The sequence below is a fragment of the Biomphalaria glabrata genome, chromosome 1, assembly GCF_947242115.1.
Source record: "Biomphalaria glabrata chromosome 1, xgBioGlab47.1, whole genome shotgun sequence".
Classification (NCBI taxonomy): domain Eukaryota; kingdom Metazoa; phylum Mollusca; class Gastropoda; family Planorbidae; genus Biomphalaria; species Biomphalaria glabrata.
This window is the reverse complement of record NC_074711.1, coordinates 51,311,295-51,332,818: the sequence shown is the minus strand read 5'-3', so window position 1 is coordinate 51,332,818 and position 21,524 is coordinate 51,311,295. Positions and strand designations below refer to the sequence as shown.

The following is a 21,524-nucleotide window of genomic DNA, read 5'->3' as shown; positions in this document are numbered from 1 at the left end:
ACTTCCCATTCTCGGATCAAGTTGAAACTTTGCACAATTATTCATTGTTGCTAACAAAACATGAACTATTATAAAACAAATTCACCAATTAGTCAATTAATGGTAATTAAATCATTTTGTTTGATATAGAAAAAGGAAAAAAATCTTAAAATAATTAGGTATATGGCTTTAAATGTGCAGTTCTTTCCTTTATATAGGGTACTCTTTCTTTTTAAAACACTTTAGAATTTAGCTTGGTTTTCCGATAGAAAACTGTGACCTGAATACGTCTATGTATATTTGTATGTAGCGAGTGAAATGTGACAGGAAAATGTAGAGAATGAAAGGAATGAGGCAGTCAGTGAGAGTGTAGAGAATGAAAGGAATGAGGCAGTCAGTGAGAGTGTAGAGAATGAAAGGAATGAGGCAGTCAGTGAGAGTGTAGATATAAGACAAAGCCGACACGGACCACAAGTTGTTGTTTTTGAAGAGTTCCGTGGTACACGGGCCGTTCTGGTAGAGGCAGGAATTACAATCCTGACTCCTCGTCTTCCCCTTCCCAGAGAAAAAAAACTTAAAAACATTTTTATATACACCAGAAAACACAAAAGTAAGATTAATAAAATTTTACCAGCTAACAAATGTTGACCATGACTCAATGATACAATAATTTATTTAGATAGGCGAGTAGCGGGACCTGGTGCATTGGAATTGAACACGTGAGTGATTATAGGCAATCCTACTTTAAATGTATATTTTGTATAGAGGATTGCCACTATGGATAGTTTGTACTTTATATTCCCTGATGTCCACAATTGTAATGTTTCCTAAAACTTTTTGTTAGTTTATTATATTTATAATCCCAACTATTCTAGTTCACTAATGTCACATTCAGTTGTCGAAATAAAAAAAAAATGAAAGCCTCTTGTCATTTAATTTCATGTTCAACGTTCGTCTTGCTTAAAATATCGAAACCTGCCTTTTATCTTGCTAAGTAAACAATGAATCCATAAGGGCTGCCTGTGAGTTTGTTTGAAAACACAGTCTCTGTTTAGTTATTTTGTAAATATTTAAATATATGTTTATACAGTTATTACAGGAAATGGTCTTTAAGTCCAGTTCGAGAATTAGATGTCTATATATGGCTCCTTTTGTCTCGAAAGGCAATGGATGCGCCCAAGTGAGTCACTGGTTTTGGCTTAATCTTGAGACGGGGCAGAATCTGGTGTGGCTAATCAAGCCAATTCTAGAACGGCAGACTTTACCACAATTCGTACATGTGTATGCCTCTGATTTAGGGCTAGCAGACAGGGCAGCTTTCTTTTTTCCCCTCTTGATTAAAGCCGCTTCAATTCTTTTGTTCTCAGCAAGGGTTGTCCCAGCACGCACAGTCTGTCTCCATGCACTCCGGTCTTTGGCTATGTTTTCCCACATACTTTCACTGATGCCTGAGGCTCTCATGTCTCGCTTGCAGACATCTCTATATGTTAGTCTTGGGCGGCCCTTGGGTCTGACTCCTTCCACAAGCTCAGCATATAAGATATCTTTCGGGATTCTACCATCTGGCATGCGGGTGACATGTCCGAGCCAGCGTAATCTTCTTTGTGTCAGGAGAGCATACATGCTGTTCATATTGGCCAATCTCAAAACTTCCTGATTGGAGACATGGTCCCTCCAAGAGATGCCCATTATGCGTCTCAGGCAGCGCAAGTGGAAACTATTCAATCTGTGCTCTTGGTACATGTATGTTGACCAGCTTTCACTGCCATGAAGGAGAGTGCTCACAACACAGGCGTTGTAGACTAGGATTTTGGTCGCTGTGGTCAATTTACCATTTTCCCAGACGCGCTTGGAGAGTTTTGCCAATGCTGTGGTAGCTTTTCCTATCCTTTTTGTCAGCTCGATGTCTAAGTCTAGGTTACTGACAATTGTTGAACCCAAGTAGGTAAATTCCTGCACCACTGAAAGGGTGTGGTTCCCAATTTGTATTATAGGTATTTCTGCGACGTCTTGTGCCAGGATTTCGGTCTTGGAGAGACTTATAGTAAGGCTAAATTCTTGACAAGCAGCTGCTAAGGCGTTCACTAGCTTCTGTAGACCTCCTTGTGAGTGAGATACGAGTGCCGCGTCATCGGCAAACAGCAGCTCCCTTATCAAGATACGACGCCTTTTCGTTTTGGCTTTAAGACGTGCCAGGTTAAAGAGCCTTCCATCGGATCTGCTATGGATGTATATTCCGTCTTCCAGGGATTTAAAAGCACTGGATAGTACGACTGAGAAGAAGATGCCAAATAGTGTAGGGGCCAATAGTATACTTAAACACATTTTATTCAAGCGTTCACGAAGGGAAAATAAGTTAAACAAGACACACATTTTAAAAATGTATTTTTTAATATTAAATAACCCATGCTATGCTACATTGACATCTAGGTCTAACACTAGACCTAAATTTCTGATTTAGAGCTCCTAAGATGTACTTATAGATCTAGAATATAGATGTAATTTTTAGATTTACGTAAAAATGTAAACAACACTGATAAGCTTCAATAAAATAGAAGCAACGTTAACTCTTCTGTCATCGCCTACGGCTGACTAGAGACCAGTCTTTACAGAAGGCCTCAACACTGACCTGCAACGTCGTACACACCAATGACGTGGCAACGAGCTGTTGGTCTAAACTGCCTACAGGTTGTGACGTTGCAGTCAGTGTTCAGGCCTTCTATAACGTTTGGTCTCGCCTGACTATGCGCCATATTGGCATAACACCGAGATAGATTTGTAAGTCTCTAGCCAAATTAACATGTATTTATTTTTTAATTTGAAAAATTATAACGGTCAAACTAGATATTTCCCATGCGGCCAACGAGCTAGTAATTGTTTTTTTCAGCAATGTACATCAACTGTTAAAATTCTAGGAAAATCGTTAGAACAGTATTCGAGATCAGCGTCTACCTTCCATGAAGAAGTGACTAGAATAGAGGTATCTTATCTTATCTTATATAATACAGACGCTGCTTCAAAAAAAAAGAAGATAATTACGTCCTACGCGTCATGCATATAATCATGCATATTAACCAATGACCTAAATTCTGCCAAGTTTTCCAGCCTAGCTCAAGCAACCCATTCCATGCTCTAATAGCACTAAGGAAGAAGGAGTATTTGTACAAATTTGTCCTGGCATATGGAACGAGGAATGTGCCTTTATCTTTTTGTCTTTCTGAGTATTTTATTAGATTTTGTTTTTGTATTTGAAGATTATGGTTCAGTGTTTTATGTATTGTAAAACTGTCAGATTTATTTGAAAAAAAAAAAACACTAAATAGAGGAGCGCCCACACATTTGTTTTAGTGTCTTTGAGCAGAAGTGGGAGATATGTACTACATCCTCCTCAATCACTGAAACACTTAGGATACAACGAAAACAAATCCCGTATCCCTGTATCCTAAAGTTATTTATAGTCTGCCAGTATCGAATTCCCTTGAGCTGCTTCACATGCACCCTACTGCTATTGGGTATAGACTTACTAGAGACTTACTAGAGACTTACTAGAGACTTACTAGAGACTTACTACAGACTTACTATAGACTTACTAGAGACTTACTATAGACTTACTAGAGACTTACTATAGACTTACTAGAGACTTACTAGAGACTTACTAGAGACTTACTAGAGACTAATGCCTTCAAAGAAACGTAAACCAGTTCACTTATTCAATTTTTAAAAAGCTCTTATCAACTCTGTCTGTTTGTCTGTTTGTCTGTCTGGTATAGTTTGTGCACACGTTACTTCATTTACACCCAATGTCGGATCAAGCTGAAATTTCGCACAACTATTTCTTGTACATGACTAAATAAGAATAAATAAAAAATTAACCATATTAGTTAACTAATTATTGGTAATTATTTTTTTTGTTTGGTATCGAGCAAGGGAAATAAATTGTGCCTGAAAGATGTCTCGATATAATTTGATTAAGTTCCCTTTATCATTTGTGTAGAGAATAAGGCCGTCACTAAACAGTTTGAAACTAACAAGAGATAACTATGAAACCTTCTATGTTCATAAGCAATTTGCTCATGCAGTGGTTAGGCCTCGTGGAGGCTTGAACCCTCGAGTTTGAATTTAAGTCATACTTCTTTTTAACCAAATGCTTTTAAAAAGCGATCACTGTAACCTTTACAATACAATACAAAAAGCGATCACTGTAACCTTCACAATACAATACAAAAAGCGATCACTGTAACCTTCACAATACAATACAAAAAGCGATCACTGTAACCTTCACAATACAATACAATCTTCAATTGGAAAAAAATCTCTTATTACACAGATTTATTATTGGCATGCTAGTCTAGATCTATTATAAATTTAATTACATGACTGATCCAAACTAATTGATTTAATTATAATTCTTATAAGTTTTGCTTTTTTAAAGAAAGTATTTCTTATGTTTATTTTAAAAATATTTTTGAGTTTGTTTTATTTCCAATTACCAAATAAAAATGTTTGTATTATTTCATCGTGAATTCTGAAAGGTTTGGGTATGAACTGAACAAATCATTCATTGAGGGGGAATAATCTAGACAGACTTTCAGACTGGTGAGCTCAGTGGCATTAAGCTGATGTGTCAGATGTAAGGAGGTCATTGTGACAATGGCTCTAGCAGCATTAGCCTATAGTGCGCATAGTTAATGGATCGTGGACTAGGGGAATGGGACTATGCTACAGAAGGAAGGACATTAGGACATCTCAGAGTCTTTACAGAACGGCAGAACATTAGAACTGCAAAGCGTCAATAAGGTCAAATAAAATTTTGTAATCATTTCCTAAGTGAAAAGAAATATTTAAGCGACCAATCAAAGAGTTTGGTTTTATCTTCGTTATTTTCCCGTTCTATGCTGTAGCTATGTTGTTGTTAATGTTGCTAATGTTGTTGGTAATGTTGCTAGTTATGTTGTTGGTTATGTCCTAGTTATATTCTGTCACCGTTTTAGCTTCTAGTTGTGTTCTAGTTATACATTTTTATTTGTGTTCTAGTTATGTTATTGGTTATGCGTTTCGAATGTTGTTAACTCGAGCTCTTTGGGCTCCTGTTTCAATCAATAGTACACCGAACGCAACAGTAAGAAAACATAACACTAACATAATCCGCGACGTCCATAAAAATATGTTCTTAGATGTATATTTCACTCTAGCAACACTTATGGCTTTAGCAATCAGCTGAGGCATACCTATCCACCACATGGCTACATTAATAAGACAAATGCTATTAGTTATCATGGATTTAACCAACCAGCTATTGAGTCCTATACATAATTCAAACAAATTAAATGCTCCCAGCCTTCAGAGGTTCAGCTGCCAACTTTGGTTTACCATCATGTACTTATATAAAAGTTGTAAACGCAAAGTCTCTCCAAAAACTGCTGTCCCCATCAGAAATCTTGACTTTCTTTGTCTAGAGCAGCGTTTCTCAAACTATGAGGGACCCGCCCCCACCCTTAGGGGGTGAGAGTGCTAACAAGAAGCGCGAAAGCTTTCAATTTATTCTTAAGAAAAATAAATAAAAAACTGCTGTATTCTCACTGTAGTTATAAAAACATATTTGAATGCTAATGACATTACCAATGCTTCACAAAATCTACCTTTTGAATATATACAGCATTGGAGAGAAAATCTGCAAAAATATTGAATTAAAACTTTTTTTAAAAATTCAATACATCCCTGTTAACGCGATTCTACTAATCTTCCTCACAGAAAGAACGGTCGAATTTCTCTCGACTATTGACGACTTTTGCATGACAAAAACAGGCCCTTGACAAAGCTTCTTGCGTCACGTAAGGAGGACGTACTGACACCAACGTCCGCGTTCTGTACCTTCAATGGGATTCCAATTTGAGTTTTGGCCAGCGCCTCCGCCTCGGACTCTGTTGTTCCGTTCAGTCCCACAGCTTGCTAAGAGGGACACAAACGTAAATGTCTATGTCTAGGAGGTCATCACAGTTAAAGTGTTGAGAATCACTGGTCTAGAAGATAGAAATGGTCTGGCCATTCATTCTTGTATCCACGGAGGAGATGTGAACTTTTGTTTTTTAGACTCCCCCTCACTCGCTCGACCAGTTCCCCAGTTCCCTCCTTCCAACAAAAGCCTTTTGACAGACATAGAGACATAGACACTGACATAGAGACATAGACACTGACATAGACACATAGACACTGACATAGACTCACAAGTGTTTTTTCCAAGCTCCTCCCCTACGACCCCGCTCCCCGTTGCCCCAAAAGGGCTCAACCTCTACGAGGTAAAACATGATTGTAAAAGGAAATGTCAGACAATATTTGGTTAGAGTCTCGCAGGGAACATCGAGTTTCACGCTCTCCACCCCCCCACTCACCCATTTCTGATGGTAGTCAGATTGCATCTTAAGCCATGATTGACGTCCGAAAAGCTATTTACACTGTACACAAGAATTTGGATCTTGTTTCTTCATGTTTTTGTTTTAAATATTCTATATTCTTATTTTTAAATAGGTTGATGCTATGAGACAAACAATGTCAAACATCTGTATTAGCTTCTTTGGGCTTGTTGTTTCTTTGGTATTGTCATACACCTTGAGACAACAACGTTAGAATACATTCAATAAACAGTTCGTACTCAGCGACCTAAACAGCTTGGCGGCCGAAAGGATAGGCTCATGTTCAAATCTTACTACATAGAGTGGTATATTTTTAATTTGAAATCTGCCTCCAGATACGTTGTGTTTGTTTAGCCACTACAAAGATGAATAGAAACTTTCTCCCAGTCCCCCCCCCACACACCCATAATCAATATCTATAAAAGTAAATAGACCAGATAGGGTCAAGCTAAAGAGTACTAATATCTATCTATCTATCTATCTATCTGTCTGTCTGTCTACCTAACTACCTATCTAGCTATCTATCTATCCATATATGTCTGTCTGTCTGTCAGACACACACACAGACTTCAACTTACATTTTCCTGACAATGGACTGCTGCACATGGCCATACAGAAGTAATATTTATAATTCACCCAACGCGTCACCCAAGACTTCCCAGATGGTAATTGGATGCCGTCTAGCACTGAAAACAGAAAAAGGAAATGAAATAATGTCTTTGCAAAAAAAAATTTTTCATTGGCAAATTGATTATTAGAGATTTTCATGTATGAAGGCAAATCCATAAATAGCAATTGTGTTTGGTGTATCCGGTGTGCATGACGTAGTGACAAGTGATGCCAGTACACAAACAAATCATAAGTGTGCACTTTGTCGCACTAGAATCACATTTTGAAGCTGTTTCTCTAGACAAAGTGTTTCTTGCCATTTTTCTAACGGTGCTTTCTTGAGAAGTACAAACTAAATAGAACAGATTTTCAAGTGAACTTGATTTCTTTACTTATAGACTTCCTTTCATTTGTTGCTACAGTCTGTCCAGTGCAAGTCCCAGAGGCCTGATTCTAATGAAAACAACAGTCCAGTGAGAGATTTGAGCCAGGAATTTGTTTCTAGTTAAAGACATTCAATCTTTGGGTTCAACAAACACTCACGCTACCTCCAAGCACACACACACACACACACACTACTACTGCCATACACACATAGTCAGACATTAGTTCACCAGTCATCTGGTACTAGGTCAAACGTTTAAACCTCCAATCAGTAGACACAGCGAAATGGTTTTAAGAAAATGTTCCGTTTGGACTAAAGTCTTCAGGGAAACGATTAGATTTTTTTTTGGTCAAATTAGTGCCCCCCCCTTTTTTTTTACACTAAACACACAGACACATAGACAGATGTTGACCTACACACACGTAGGCCTAAGTATTCACATTCAATATTTTATGAACTCAGTACTTCTGGTACTAATTCGAAACACATTATTTTTCCCACTTCCAATTCTCGGTTCAAGTTGAAACTTTGTATAATTATTTATTGTCTCTAACAAAATATGAATCAATAAAAAAATTACCATTAATTAGCAATAATTAATTGATTGTGTTAGGTATCCTAAAAGGGAAATAAATATTACAATATTGAGATATACGCATGTAAATATGGAGAGCTTTCCTTTAAATAATCATTTTTTAAAGAATTATATTTTGCGTCATATTTCTTTGCTATCTTCAAAGCACCTAGATTTGGTTCGTTTTTAAACTAGGACATGATAAGAAATCACGTCATATTTATTTGAGATTTTCACTGTAAAAGTTAATCACATTAATCTGCTCTTTGTTTCCACTTTCATTTCTACATTCGTTTATGTTCATTAAGTAAGTGAATTCAGTAAGAAAGAAAAAGAAGCGATACGATGAAACGCAATGGCGATATAATGGAACCTAAAGAAAGAAGTGTAATAAAATACAAGAGGAAGATTAGTAGACAGTTTAAACCTAAAGAAAGAAGTGTAATAAAATTCAAGAGGAAGATTAGTAGACAGTTTAAAACAGAATTTTAAAAAAATGTGAAGGACGCTATATTGAAATATCACTATTCCCAAATAGCCAAAAAAAAAGGTTTGTGCTATGAATGAAAAAGCTCAGATTTTTAGCGGCCCCCGAAAGGGGAAAAGACGCTATTAGTTTTGTGCGAAATGTCTGTCCGTCTGTCCGTCCGTCCCGTTTAGATCTCGTAAACTAGAAGAGATATTGAAAATCCGACTTCACAATATTTTAGACCATTCAAAGTTCTGATGCAACGGCTACTTTTTTTTTTTCCTGAAAGCGAAAATTCTAATTTTTAAAATTAATTATGCAAGCAGTTTTTTATAAGAAAAAGCTAATTAGTATGCATTATATGTTAGACCTAATTTAAGACGAATAGTAATCTTATAAACATCATTTTCGTAAACATTTTTTCTATATAGCAGACAAATTTTTTTTTTTTTTTTTATTTGAGGATTCGAATATGAGATTGAGCCTTTTCAAAACAATTAACTTATTTAGTTCGAACCGAGGGTCCCGGGTTCGAATCCTGGTGAAGACTGGGATTTTCAACTTCTGAGTCTACCCAGCTCTAATGGGTACCTGACATTAGTTGGGGAAAAGCAAAGGCGGTTGGTCGTTGTGCTGGCTACATGACACCCTCGTTAACCGTAGGCCACAAAAACAGATGAACTTTACATCATCTGCCCTATAGACCACAAACTAGTTAGGCCAGGTTCACATCTAACTTTACATTCACTTTCACGTATCCTTTGATCTGCGGGACGGTTGGGGCACTACACAAGATCTGTTAACCTTCTTTCTCCATTCTTATCTCTCATTTGTCTTTGATATAATTTCATTCGGATTTTCTTTCTGAAAATATTGAAGCCTACCTGGGTGGACCACTGGTCGTGCGGTTTGCGCGCTGGACTGTCGTTTGGATTTATCGACGATCGAAGGTTCAAACCCTGCCTACTCCCATCCCCCGTCGTCCTGCGGGAGGTTTGGACTAGGAAGTAAACTATCTTCAACTCTGAAGGATTATCCGAATTATGTAAAACATTTTACTTCGGGGGCCGATTTTGAGTTTGTGTTTCCACACAAACTGTCTTTTGTAACCTTGTTTATTCTACAATGCTGAAAAGTGCAAAAAAAATCGTATACAGTCTTATCAAATTATTTCTCTTAATAATACTTCCGTACTGCGTAAACGGGATGCTCCAAAAACTTGCTATTTATAGATTGGCATCCATGTTTAAATAAATATAACATTTCTACAGAAGTTAATTTTTAAAAATGATTAAAATTTTTGTGAATCTTTTTTTTTTCTTTAACACAAGCAAAAATATTTTTGAAATAATATTTCTTCTTGTTCAGCCAACAATTCTTCAAGCCTCAGTAGATACCATTAATGACCAACCACTAGAAATTGTTGACCATTTTTGCTATCTCGGCTCCATCATATCAAACAATGTTCTACTGGATAGAGACATTAACAATAGGATAGCCAAAGCAATGGGCACCATGTCACGGTTGCAGTAAAGAGTGTGGGACAACTTATTGCTGACTAGCAGTACTAAAGCCTTAGTCTACCGGACCAGTGTGATGAGCACTTTGCTATATGGAAGTGAAACATGGTCAGCCTACTCATGACAGGGAAAAAAAGATGAATGTCTTCCACCTCCGATGCCTAAGGCGGATCTTTAAAATAAGGTGGCAAGATAAGATAACCAATGAGGAAGTGCTGTGAAGAGCTGTGTTAGCAGCAGACACCTTGGCTAGCTTGGCCACGTTCGTAGAATGCCAGTAGGTCGACTTCCACAAGACATTCTGTATGGCGATCTAACAGAAGACAGGAGAGCCGCTTGTCGCCCACTTTTACGGTATACGGATGTATGCAAACGCGACACAAAGCTCTTCAAAATCGACACTGGCAGCTGGGAAAAGTGGCACTGGATAGATCCACATGGAGAGAAAACATAAAGGAAGGGTCTTGGATTGCACAATGTCTTACACAACAGCAGCAGAAAGAAGGGTCTTGGATTGCACAATGCCTTACACAACAGAAGCAGAAAGAAGGGTGATAATGCAACGGCGCCTGGTGATCACAAATGCCCAACCTGCGATCGCAGCTGTGTATCAAGAATTGGCCTCTTTAGTCACACAAGAAGTTGTAAAGGGAAAAGATTGTCTCTCGAGACGTAAAATGCCACACTACAGTAGATACAAGAATACAAAGAGAAAGAGAGAGAGAAGGAGAAATAAAACAATTATGAGATTTTCTTTTTCTTCAAAACAAAGTGTAATAATAGTCTTACGCCAAATTAAATTTAAGTGGAAAATATAAAAACCTAGAAATACTTAAACAATTCATTCTTGTAAAACAATGTACCTCATCTTACAACAAGTGATTAGAGTCGTTAACTCAGAAAGTTTCATCAGTTCATTGGGTCATCATTGGGTCACTCTAGGCTATCTTAAGATTCACATGACTAGAAACGTCCTCAGACCTAATTGAACCTGTACCTACTGAGTTCAAGACAGCAGAGAGTTCTTGCTTGGACAAACAGAAATAGGATTTACAAATTGACTTTTCTATTTATAGTTTTAAAAAGTCTACACTTGAACGTCCAAATACTTGTTTCGAATCCCACTTTTTAACCTATCCAAACAGGAAGTGTAAATAAAAAATGTTACCATGACGACCAATTCCATCAATAACCAAAACTAGTTCGATACAACAAAAGATTTGACTACATAAACATTTTGAAAAAGGTTGCTTGTGTACTCCTATCTTTCAGGTCATACTGATCCATGCTTTTATCTAAACACTTTGATCTTACTAGTCCTATGTTTGGTTTTAAAGGAAGTCGGAATATATTTCCAATATCTATATACACATTATAAACAACTGTTTACCCTAGCAACCAAGCACAACGTCTCTCCAGCACGTGACCATCTAAAGAGGAACTGATTGGCGTACGATTTTATGTTTTACTTCATATCAATGCAATTTAGTTTTGAATTCTCTCCCTTGAATGCACCTATCACTAGTGCTTCGATGACAGTTGGCCTGAGCACAATGAGTAGTCGATAGGTGAAGGTCATCAATGGGCATTACAATTACACCTCACCCTTCTCTATGAGCAGAACTGGACATATGGTGAATAAAGGTGTACACACTGGGAAGTGTTAGCAATGGCATCAGAGATAATGAACAATAACTGGTACAAATGGTCACAACAATGATTATGATTTTTACCATAACAAATTAAGTAGCAAGTCCTAGTACCCGACGTTACAATAATTTAGAAAAGTAAAGACAATATTTTAATTTTTTTTTCAACTTTGTTACTTGAAAATAAACATTGTTACATTGGTTTTTTAATTCCAAATTGACAAGATTTTATATTCCAAATGATTCCTTTAACTTGTAGACCATTAGACAATATGGTCTAATCAAGTCTAATGGATTAGAGCTACTGTACTGTTTTTTTTTACCATTAGATCTTTCTCTCTCTCCCTCTCTCTCTCTCTCTCTCTATCTATCTTATCTATCCATCTATCTATCTATCTATCTATCTATCTATCTATCTATCTATCTATCTATCTATCTATCTATCTATCTATCTATCTATCTATCTATCTATCTATCTACCTATCTATCTATCTATCTATCTATCTATCTATCTATCTATCTATCTACCTATCTATCTATCTATCTATCTATCTATCTATCTATCTATCTATCTATCTATCGATCTATCTATCTATCTAACTAGCAACCTCTACAATATCTCTATCATGTTTATATTCGACTTATCTTTCTTTATATCTTTTCCTCTATCTATTTTTTTCTTTTCTTTCTCTTTCTTTCCCCGATCTGGTTCTCTAAGATAATGGACAAAAAAAAAACTTTGAGAGATTAGAGCGAACAGATTTCATTTGGATCCACATCTGAGGAGAATAACGCCAAGTAATGACAAGCTTATTGCCCGACCAAGAGCAGATCCCCTGAACTAGATCTAATCGAACTCTCCTAGAGCGTCTTTGAAGTGTTTGTAATAATAGATTACACTTTACAAAGAAAACCATTGGATTACAGAATATTGATGGATCAAAGTCAGCCTCGGGACATCATGCAACGTGTTCAAAAACGTGCAAATGTCCTCCAAATGTCCTCCAATGACAATGTAACTCCCCCCTTCTCCGCCCACACCCCACACCTGACCTAAAAAAAAAGATTCTGAAAATGTGATCAATAAACAGGTGTCTGGCGTTTCTAACTTCAAGTTATTAAATATAGATTTTGTTTTGTCACTGTCATTCAAATGAGAATTTTAAATGCTGACATGACGCTCAATAAGATGGATAAAAGAAATAGACATTGGTGACATTGATGTATCTCCAGACATCACTAATACAAACTAACCGTTAGACGAGTGATGACCTTATTCTCTAGACGGGTGATGACCTTAACCTCTAGACGAGTGATGACCTTAACCTCTAGACGGGGGATACCCTTATTCTCTAGACGAGCGGACTATGAACCCGGGACCATTGAGACGACCAAACGACAGTCCAGAGCGCATACCGCACGACCAGGCAACCATCTTGACTTGAACTGGGGCACCCCTCTTAATAACGCCACCTTACCCCACTCACGCGCGCACACATAATTTTGGCCCTAAATTCTAGTATCACTTTCCCACTCAACCCAGACAACAAGGAAGTTAGTCTTACACACAATCTCTGACGTCACTGCAGCTTTTCAATTCAAATAACCAAATATTGAATATTCAGTAGGTTGCTATTTGGCTCCACCCCCACTCACTGTAGTAAACAAAACAATATCTCAAACACACATTCACGCACAGACTTTGATTTGGTCTCCACAGATATTTGGTGTTCACAGATATTCGGTCTCCACAGATATTTGGTGTTCACAGATATTTGTTCTTCACAGATATTTGGTCTCCACAGATATTTGGTGTTCACAGATATTTGGTCTTCACAGATATTTGGTGTTCACAGATATTTGGTGTTCACAGATATTTGGTGTTCACAGATATTTGGTGTTCACAGATATTTGGTCTTCACAGATATTTGGTGTTCACAGATAAGATATTTGGTCTTCACAGATATTTGGTCTGCACAGATATTTGGTCTTCACAGATATTTGGTCTTCACAGATATTTGGTCTTCACAGATATTTGGTGTTCACAGATATTTGGTCTTCACAGATATTTGTTCTTCACAGATATTTAGTCTTCACAGATATTTGGTCTTCACAGATATTTAGTCTTAACAGATATTTGGTTTTCACAGATATTTGGTGTTCACAGATATTTGGTCTTCACAGATATTTGGTCTCCACAGATATTTGGTGTTCACAGATATTTGGTGTTCACAGATATTTGGTATTCACAGATATTTGGTGTTCACAGATATTTGGTCTTCACAGATATTTGGTGTTCACAGATATTTGGTGTTCACAGATATTTGGTCTTCACAGATATTTGGTGTTCACAGATATTTGGTCTTCACAGATATTTGTTCTTCACAGATATTTGGTCTTCACAGATATTTGGTGTTCACAGATATTTGGTGTTCACAGATATTTGGTCTTCACAGATATTTGGTGTTCACAGATATTTGGTGTTCACAGATAAGATATTTGGTCTTCACAGATATTTGGTCTGCACAGATATTTGGTCTTCACAGATATTTGGTTTTCACAGATATTTGGTCTTCACAGATATTTGGTGTTCACAGATATTTGGTGTTCACAGATATTTGGTCTTTACAGATATTTGGTGTTCACAGATATTTGGTGTTCACAGATATTTAGTCTTCACAGATATTTGGTGTTCACAGATATTTGGTGTTCGCAGATATTTGGTGTTCACAGATATTTGGTGTTCACAGATATTTGGTGTTCACAGATATTTGGTGTTCACAGATATTTGGTGTTCACAGATATTTGGTCTTCACAGATATTTGGTGTTCACAGATATTTGGTGTTCACAGATATTTGGTCTTTACAGATATTTGGTGTTCACAGATATTTGGTCTTTACAGATATTTGGTGTTCACAGATATTTGGTCTTCACAGATATTTGGTGTTCACAGATATTTGGTGTTCACAGATATTTGGTCTTTACAGATATTTGGTGTTCACAGATATTTGGTCTTCACAGATATTTGGTGTTCACAGATATTTGGTGTTCACAGATATTTGGTGTTCACAGATATTTGGTGTTCACAGATATTTGGTGTTCACAGATATTTGGTCTTTACAGATATTTGGTGTTCACAGATATTTGGTCTTTACAGATATTTGGTGTTCACAGATATTTGGTCTTCACAGATATTTGGTCTTCACAGATATTTGGTGTTCACAGATATTTGGTGTTCACAGATATTTGGTCTCCACAGATATTTGGTGTTCACAGATATTTGGTCTTCACAGATATTTGGTCTTTACAGATATTTGGTGTTCACAGATATTTGGTCTTTACAGATATTTGGTGTTCACAGATATTTGGTCTTCACAGATATTTGGTCTTCACAGATATTTGGTGTTCACAGATATTTGGTGTTCACAGATATTTGGTCTTCACAGATATTTGGTGTTCACAGATATTTGGTGTTCACAGATATTTGGTCTTCACAGATATTTGGTGTTCACAGATATTTGGTCTTCACAGATATTTGTTCTTCACAGATATTTGGTCTCCACAGATATTTGGTGTTCACAGATATTTGGTCTTCACAGATATTTGGTCTTTACAGATATTTGGTGTTCACAGATATTTGGTCTTTACAGATATTTGGTGTTCACAGATATTTGGTCTTCACAGATATTTGGTGTTCACAGATATTTGGTGTTCACAGATATTTGGTCTTCACAGATATTTGGTGTTCACAGATATTTGGTGTTCACAGATATTTGGTGTTCACAGATATTTGGTGTTCACAGATATTTGGTGTTCACAGATATTTGGTGTTCACAGATATTTTGTGTTCACAGATATTTGGTGTTCACAGATATTTGGTCTTCACAGATATTTGGTGTTCACAGATATTTGATGTTCACAGATATTTGGTGTTCACAGATATTTTGTGTTCACAGATATTTGGTGTTCACAGATATTTGGTGTTCACAGATATTTTGTGTTCACAGATATTTGGTGTTCACAGATATTTGGTGTTCACAGATATTTGGTCTTCACAGATATTTGGTCTTTACAGATATTTTGTGTTCACAGATATTTTGTGTTCACAGATATTTGGTGTTCACAGATATTTGGTGTTCACAGATATTTGGTGTTCTCGAGAAAAACAAAATAAAAAATATCGATTCGGTTTTGTTTGATGACTCTCGTACTTACAATGTTTCGAGTATTCTCTACACACGATACACCAAAACGCTTGCTATTTAAAAGTATTTCAGGATTTCTCAACGTGAATTAAAATCTCCCATAAGTTAGAAAGAAAATGATACCGTAATAGGTTTTTAAAGGCATTTAAAAAAAAAAGGAACGACCTGAATTTGAACTCATGTCTCAAGCTTCCTCGGGCCAGCATACTAACCACTCTGCTAGTGAGGTGCTTATGACTAGAGAAGGTTGAATAGTTATATATTGTTTGTTTCAATTTAAAGCGGCAACCTATAATGGCTACTAATTCTGCTTATACCATCACTTCAATAAAATAATTTCTTTCCCTTGTTCGAAATATCAAACAAAATAATTTATTACCTAATGTCAATTAACTGATTGTTTTTAAGCGGCCCCCGAAAGTGGAAAAGACGCTGTTAAATTTGTGTGGCCTGTCTGTCCGTCTGTCCGTCCGTCTCGTTTAGATCTCAGAAACTAGAAGAGAAAATGAAAATCGGACATCATGATATTTTATATCATTCAAAGTTCTGATGCAACGACTACTTTTTTCTTTTCCGAAAGTGAACCATCTAATATTTAAAAAATTATATATGCAAATAGATTTTTCAAAAAATCAAACCACTTTTCAATGAAAAACCTCAGGGGAAGTAGGTCTTATTAAAAAGTTCACAAGCTTCTTTATTAATAAATCAAGCTTCATTCATAGATTCGCGCATTGGTACAAACAAAATTTCAACTAAGGTCACGATTGAAAAAGTATCAATGGATCAATATAAAAAAGATTTTCCATTTATTAACTAACTCATGGAATAGAATACTGATTCGAATGTTGTTTTTAAAAACAATTTTAATACTTCGTTTCAATTGTAAGTTTAAACAACAAACAAAAAAAAACTACTTTTTAACCGCGCAGTTTCACACATCCTCATTAGGCTATACACTTGACAACAATCTGAATCTAAATTACAATAAATAGAGGCCAGATCTACATAGATCTATATACGAGTTCTAGTCTGGATATAGTAGATTCTATATCAAGATTATAGATCTAGATCTAGACTTAGTATAGACTTAGAGTCTTAGATCTAACTGACTGTCACTCAAAATAAACCAGACTGTATCTCAAAATGAACCAGACTGTCACTCACACTAAGCCAGACTGTTACACTGAGCCAGACTGTTACACTGAGCCAGACTGTTACTCACACTGAGCCAGACTGTTACATTGAGCCAGACTATCACACAAAATGAACCAGACTGTCACTCAAAATGAACCAGACTGTCACTCACACTAAGCCAGACTGTTACACTAAGCCGGACTGTTACACTGAGCCAGACTGTTACTCACACTGAGCCAGACTGTTACACTGAGCCAGACTGTTACTCACACTGAGCCAGACTGTTACACTGAGCCAGACTGTTACTCACACTGACCCAGACTATTACACTTAGCCAGACTGTTACTCACACTGAGCCAGACTGTTACACTGAGCCAGACTGTCACACAAAATGAACCAGACTGTTACTCACACTGAGCCAGACTTTTACACTGAGCAAGACTGTTACACTGAGCAAGACTGTTACACTGAGCAAGACTGTTACACTGAGCCAGACTGTTACACTGAGCCAGACTGTTACACTGAGCAAGACTGTTACACTGAGCAAGACTGTTACACTGAGCAAGACTGTTACACTGAGCCAGACTGTTACACTGAGCAAGACTGTTACACTGAGCCAGACTGTTACACTGAGCCAGAATGTTACACTGAGCAAGACTGTTACTCACACTGAGCCAGACTGTTACACTGAGCCAGACTGTCACACAAAATGAACCAGACTATTACTCAAAATGAACCAGACTGTTACACTGAGCCAGACTGTTACACTAAGCCAGACTGTCACACAAAATGAACCAGACTATCACTTAAAATGAACCAGACTGTTACACTGAGCCAGACTGTTACACTGAGCAAGACTGTTACACTGAGCCAGACTGTTACACTGAGCCAGACTGTTACACTGAGCCAGACTGTTACACTGAGCCAGACTGTTACACTGAGCAAGACTGTTACTCACACTGAGCCAGACTGTTACACTGAGCCAGACTGTCACACAAAATGAACCAGACTATCACTCAAAATGAACCAGACTGTTACTCACACTGAGCCAGACTGTTACACTGAGCAAGACTGTTACTCACACTGAGCCAGACTGTTACACTGAGCCAGACTGTTACACTGAGCAAGACTGTTACTCACACTGAGCCAGACTGTTACACTGAGCCAGACTGTCACACAAAATGAACCAGACTATCACTCAAAATGAACCAGACTGTTACTCACACTGAGCCAGACTGTTACACTAAGCCGGACTGTTACACTGAGCCAGACTGTTACTCACACTGAGCCAGACTGTCACACAAAATGAACCAGACTATCACTTAAAATGAACCAGACTGTTACACTGAGCCAGACTGTTACACTGAGCAAGACTGTTACACTGAGCCAGACTGTTACACTGAGCCAGACTGTTACACTGAGCAAGACTGTTACTCACACTGAGCCAGACTGTTACACTGAGCCAGACTGTCACACAAAATGAACCAGACTATCACTCAAAATGAACCAGACTGTTACTCACACTGAGCCAGACTGATACACTAAGCCGGACTGTTACACTGAGCCAGACTGTTACTCACACTGAGCCAGACTGTAACACTAAGCCAGACTGTCACACAAAATGAACCAGACTATCACTCAAAATGAACCAGACTGTTACTCACACTGAGCCAGACTGCTAAACTGAAGCAGACTGTTACTCACAGTGAGCCTTCGATGAAGTCCAGTAGGGAATCGGCGCCGTAGGCGCCATTATCCCGTTGATGGTTAGAAAGGCTTTTATCCAACCACCAGGCCTGGACATGGGGCTCTTCACCCCTGTCCTGTCTGAGGGCACCCAACGGTAGGCGGCCATATCGGTTGACTGGGCCAGACCGGGCCGTGCCGTGTGCACAGCGCACCGTCCCCAAATCTTAAGTCACCCGCTATAAGTGTCAGGGACAGCGCTAACTGCGGGCAGCTTGTTTCATATTCCTATACTCCTATACTCACACTGAGCCAGACTGTTACTCACACTGAGCCAGACTGTTACATTGAGCCAGACTGTCACTCAAAATGAACCAGACTATCACTCAAAATGAACCAGACTGTCACTCAAAATGAACCAGACTATCACTCAAAATGAACCAGACTGTCACTCAAAATGAACCAGACTATCACTCAAAATGAACCAGACTGTCACTCACACTGAGCCAGACTGTTACACTAAGCCAGACTGTTACACTGAGCCAGACGGTTACACTGAGCCAGACTGTTACACTGAGCCAGACGGTTACACTGAGCCAGACGGTTACTCACACTGATCCAGACTGTTACACTGAACCAGACTGTCACTCACATTGAGTCAGACTGTTACTCACACTGAGCCAGACTATTACACTGAACCAGACTGTCACTCACATTGAGTCAGACTGTTACTCACACTGAGCCAGACTGTCACTCACACTGAGCCAAACGGTTACTCACACTGAGCCAGACTGTTACTCACACTGAGCCAAACGGTTACTCACACTGAGCCAGAGTGTCACTCAAAATGAACCAGACTGTCACTCAAAATGAACCAGACTGTCACTCAAAATGAACCAGACTGTCACTCACACTGAGTCAGACTGTTACACTGAGCCAGACTATTACACTGAACCAGACTGTCACTCACACTGACTCAGACTGTTACTCACACTGAACCAGACTGTTACACTGAGTCAGACTGTTACACTGAGCCAGACTGGCACTAACACTGAGTCAGAATGTTACACTGAGTCAGACTGTTACACTGAGTCAGACTGTTACACTGAGTCAGACTGTTACACTAAGTCAGACTGTCACTCACACTGAGTCAGACTGTTACACTGAGTCAGACTGTTACACTGAGTCAGACTGTTACACTGAGTCAGACTGTTACTCACACTGAGCCAGACTGTTACTCACACTGAACCAGACTGTCACTCACACTGATTCAGACTGTCACTCACACTGATTCAGACTGTCACTCACACTGAACCAGACTTTGGACTGTCTGTAAATGTCTTTAATGACCCAGAAGATAATAAAATGTTTGAGTTAATTTTGAAAGAAACAATGACATGAGACTATCCAAGCATTAGGTCACTGCTTGTCACTCTTTGGTTGATTCATTTAAATAATGACATGTCCTTATGTCTTATATAACTTTGATCCGCGATGTCAACTTTTATTGTATATTTCTTTGATTATAATTAGCTTCTCTTTAGATTCTTATAATTTCTGGTATCTTATCCAAGATATTAAATTGAAGTTGCAAGGAGAGGGACTGCGGTGGTAGAATATGATTTAAAACAAATATTAAAAAACTGGATTAGAACTAACGCTGACATTAATTAAAAGATAAACTGCTCGTGTTGAATCAATCTTTCCTTTAGGGCTAATGCTTCGTCTGTGTAATTTTGACCCGGTGCTGTTTTGTTCTTCCTAATTATTACTTTAAATCTTACTCCCACCAACGAGAGAAAAAAAACTAATTTGTTCTAGAAGTTTCATGTCTGTAGTTTATTTTTGAAACACTCTTCTTTGAGAGTCTATTTAAACATCATTTGTTTCTGCACTGGTTCAACGACACTTAACACAAAACAATTTTTTTTAGGCTTCATTGCATGAGCAACTCTCTCAGCAGATGTGAATAAATGTTCCTTCATTTGGGTCTCTACGTCATCAAATCTGTGAAAAACACGATGAGACCAAATCTGTGACGATATTTTTTTATGTTTTTCAACATAGATCTAGTTAATATTTTAAAATTGGATGAGAAAATGAGTTCGTCAAATTCAATAGATTACAACACTCTTTTGTTGTTGTTTTTTCATCTAAAGATCCTTCCTTATGTTTGAAATGTCTGCATTCGCTACAAAAATAACTCCACGTGAAAGATACAGATGGCAAAGAAGTAAAAAGTAATAATTCTATCAGAAAATAAGATTAAATAGAATTTTTTATTTATTGACTGTAACATTTTTCTTTTTGTAATACATTTATTTTGGCTTCTTGAGAAATACAATAAAAATGTGGCATAAAAAGATTTGAAGACACTTGAGTGGCTGTATCCACTCTGGTTTCACCAGTACAATTCTATTCTACATGACTAGAGCTCAGACAAGTCAAATAGTACGTTACAAATATCGGATCGCATTGTATAACTTGTCATCTTATTAGCTGAGATTGTATAACCTGTCATCTTATTAGCTGAGATTGTATAACTTGTCATCTTATTAGCTGAGATTGTATAACTTGTCATCTTATTAGCTGAGATTGTATAACTTGTCATCTTATTAGCTGAGATTGTATAACTTGTCATCTTATTAGCTGAGATTGTATAACTTGTCATCTTATTAGCTGAGATTGTATAACTTGTCATCTTATTAGCTGAGATTGTATAACTTGTCATCTTATTAGCTGAGATTGTATAACCTGTCATCTTATTAGCTGAGATTGTATAACTTGTCATCTTATTAGCTGAGATTGTATAACCTGTCATCTTATTAGCTGAGATTGTATAACTTGTCATCTTATTAGCTGAGATTGTATAACCTGTCATCTTATTAGCTGAGATTGTA

General features: G+C 37.5%; 1 protein-coding gene across 4 annotated transcripts in view; it reads right to left on the bottom strand.

Annotated features, from left to right (window-relative positions):
* The window catches only part of LOC106068580 (gonadotropin-releasing hormone receptor-like), a 290,469-nt gene that overhangs the window by 165,935 nt on the left and 103,010 nt on the right, over positions 1-21,524 (bottom strand). For all 4 annotated transcript variants that reach the window (XM_056042538.1, XM_056042527.1, XM_056042546.1 and 1 more), the window contains exon 5: positions 6,968-7,075. In XM_056042538.1, coding sequence (XP_055898513.1) covers positions 6,968-7,075 — 108 coding nt within the window. The remainder of the gene's footprint in view (positions 1-6,967; positions 7,076-21,524) is intronic.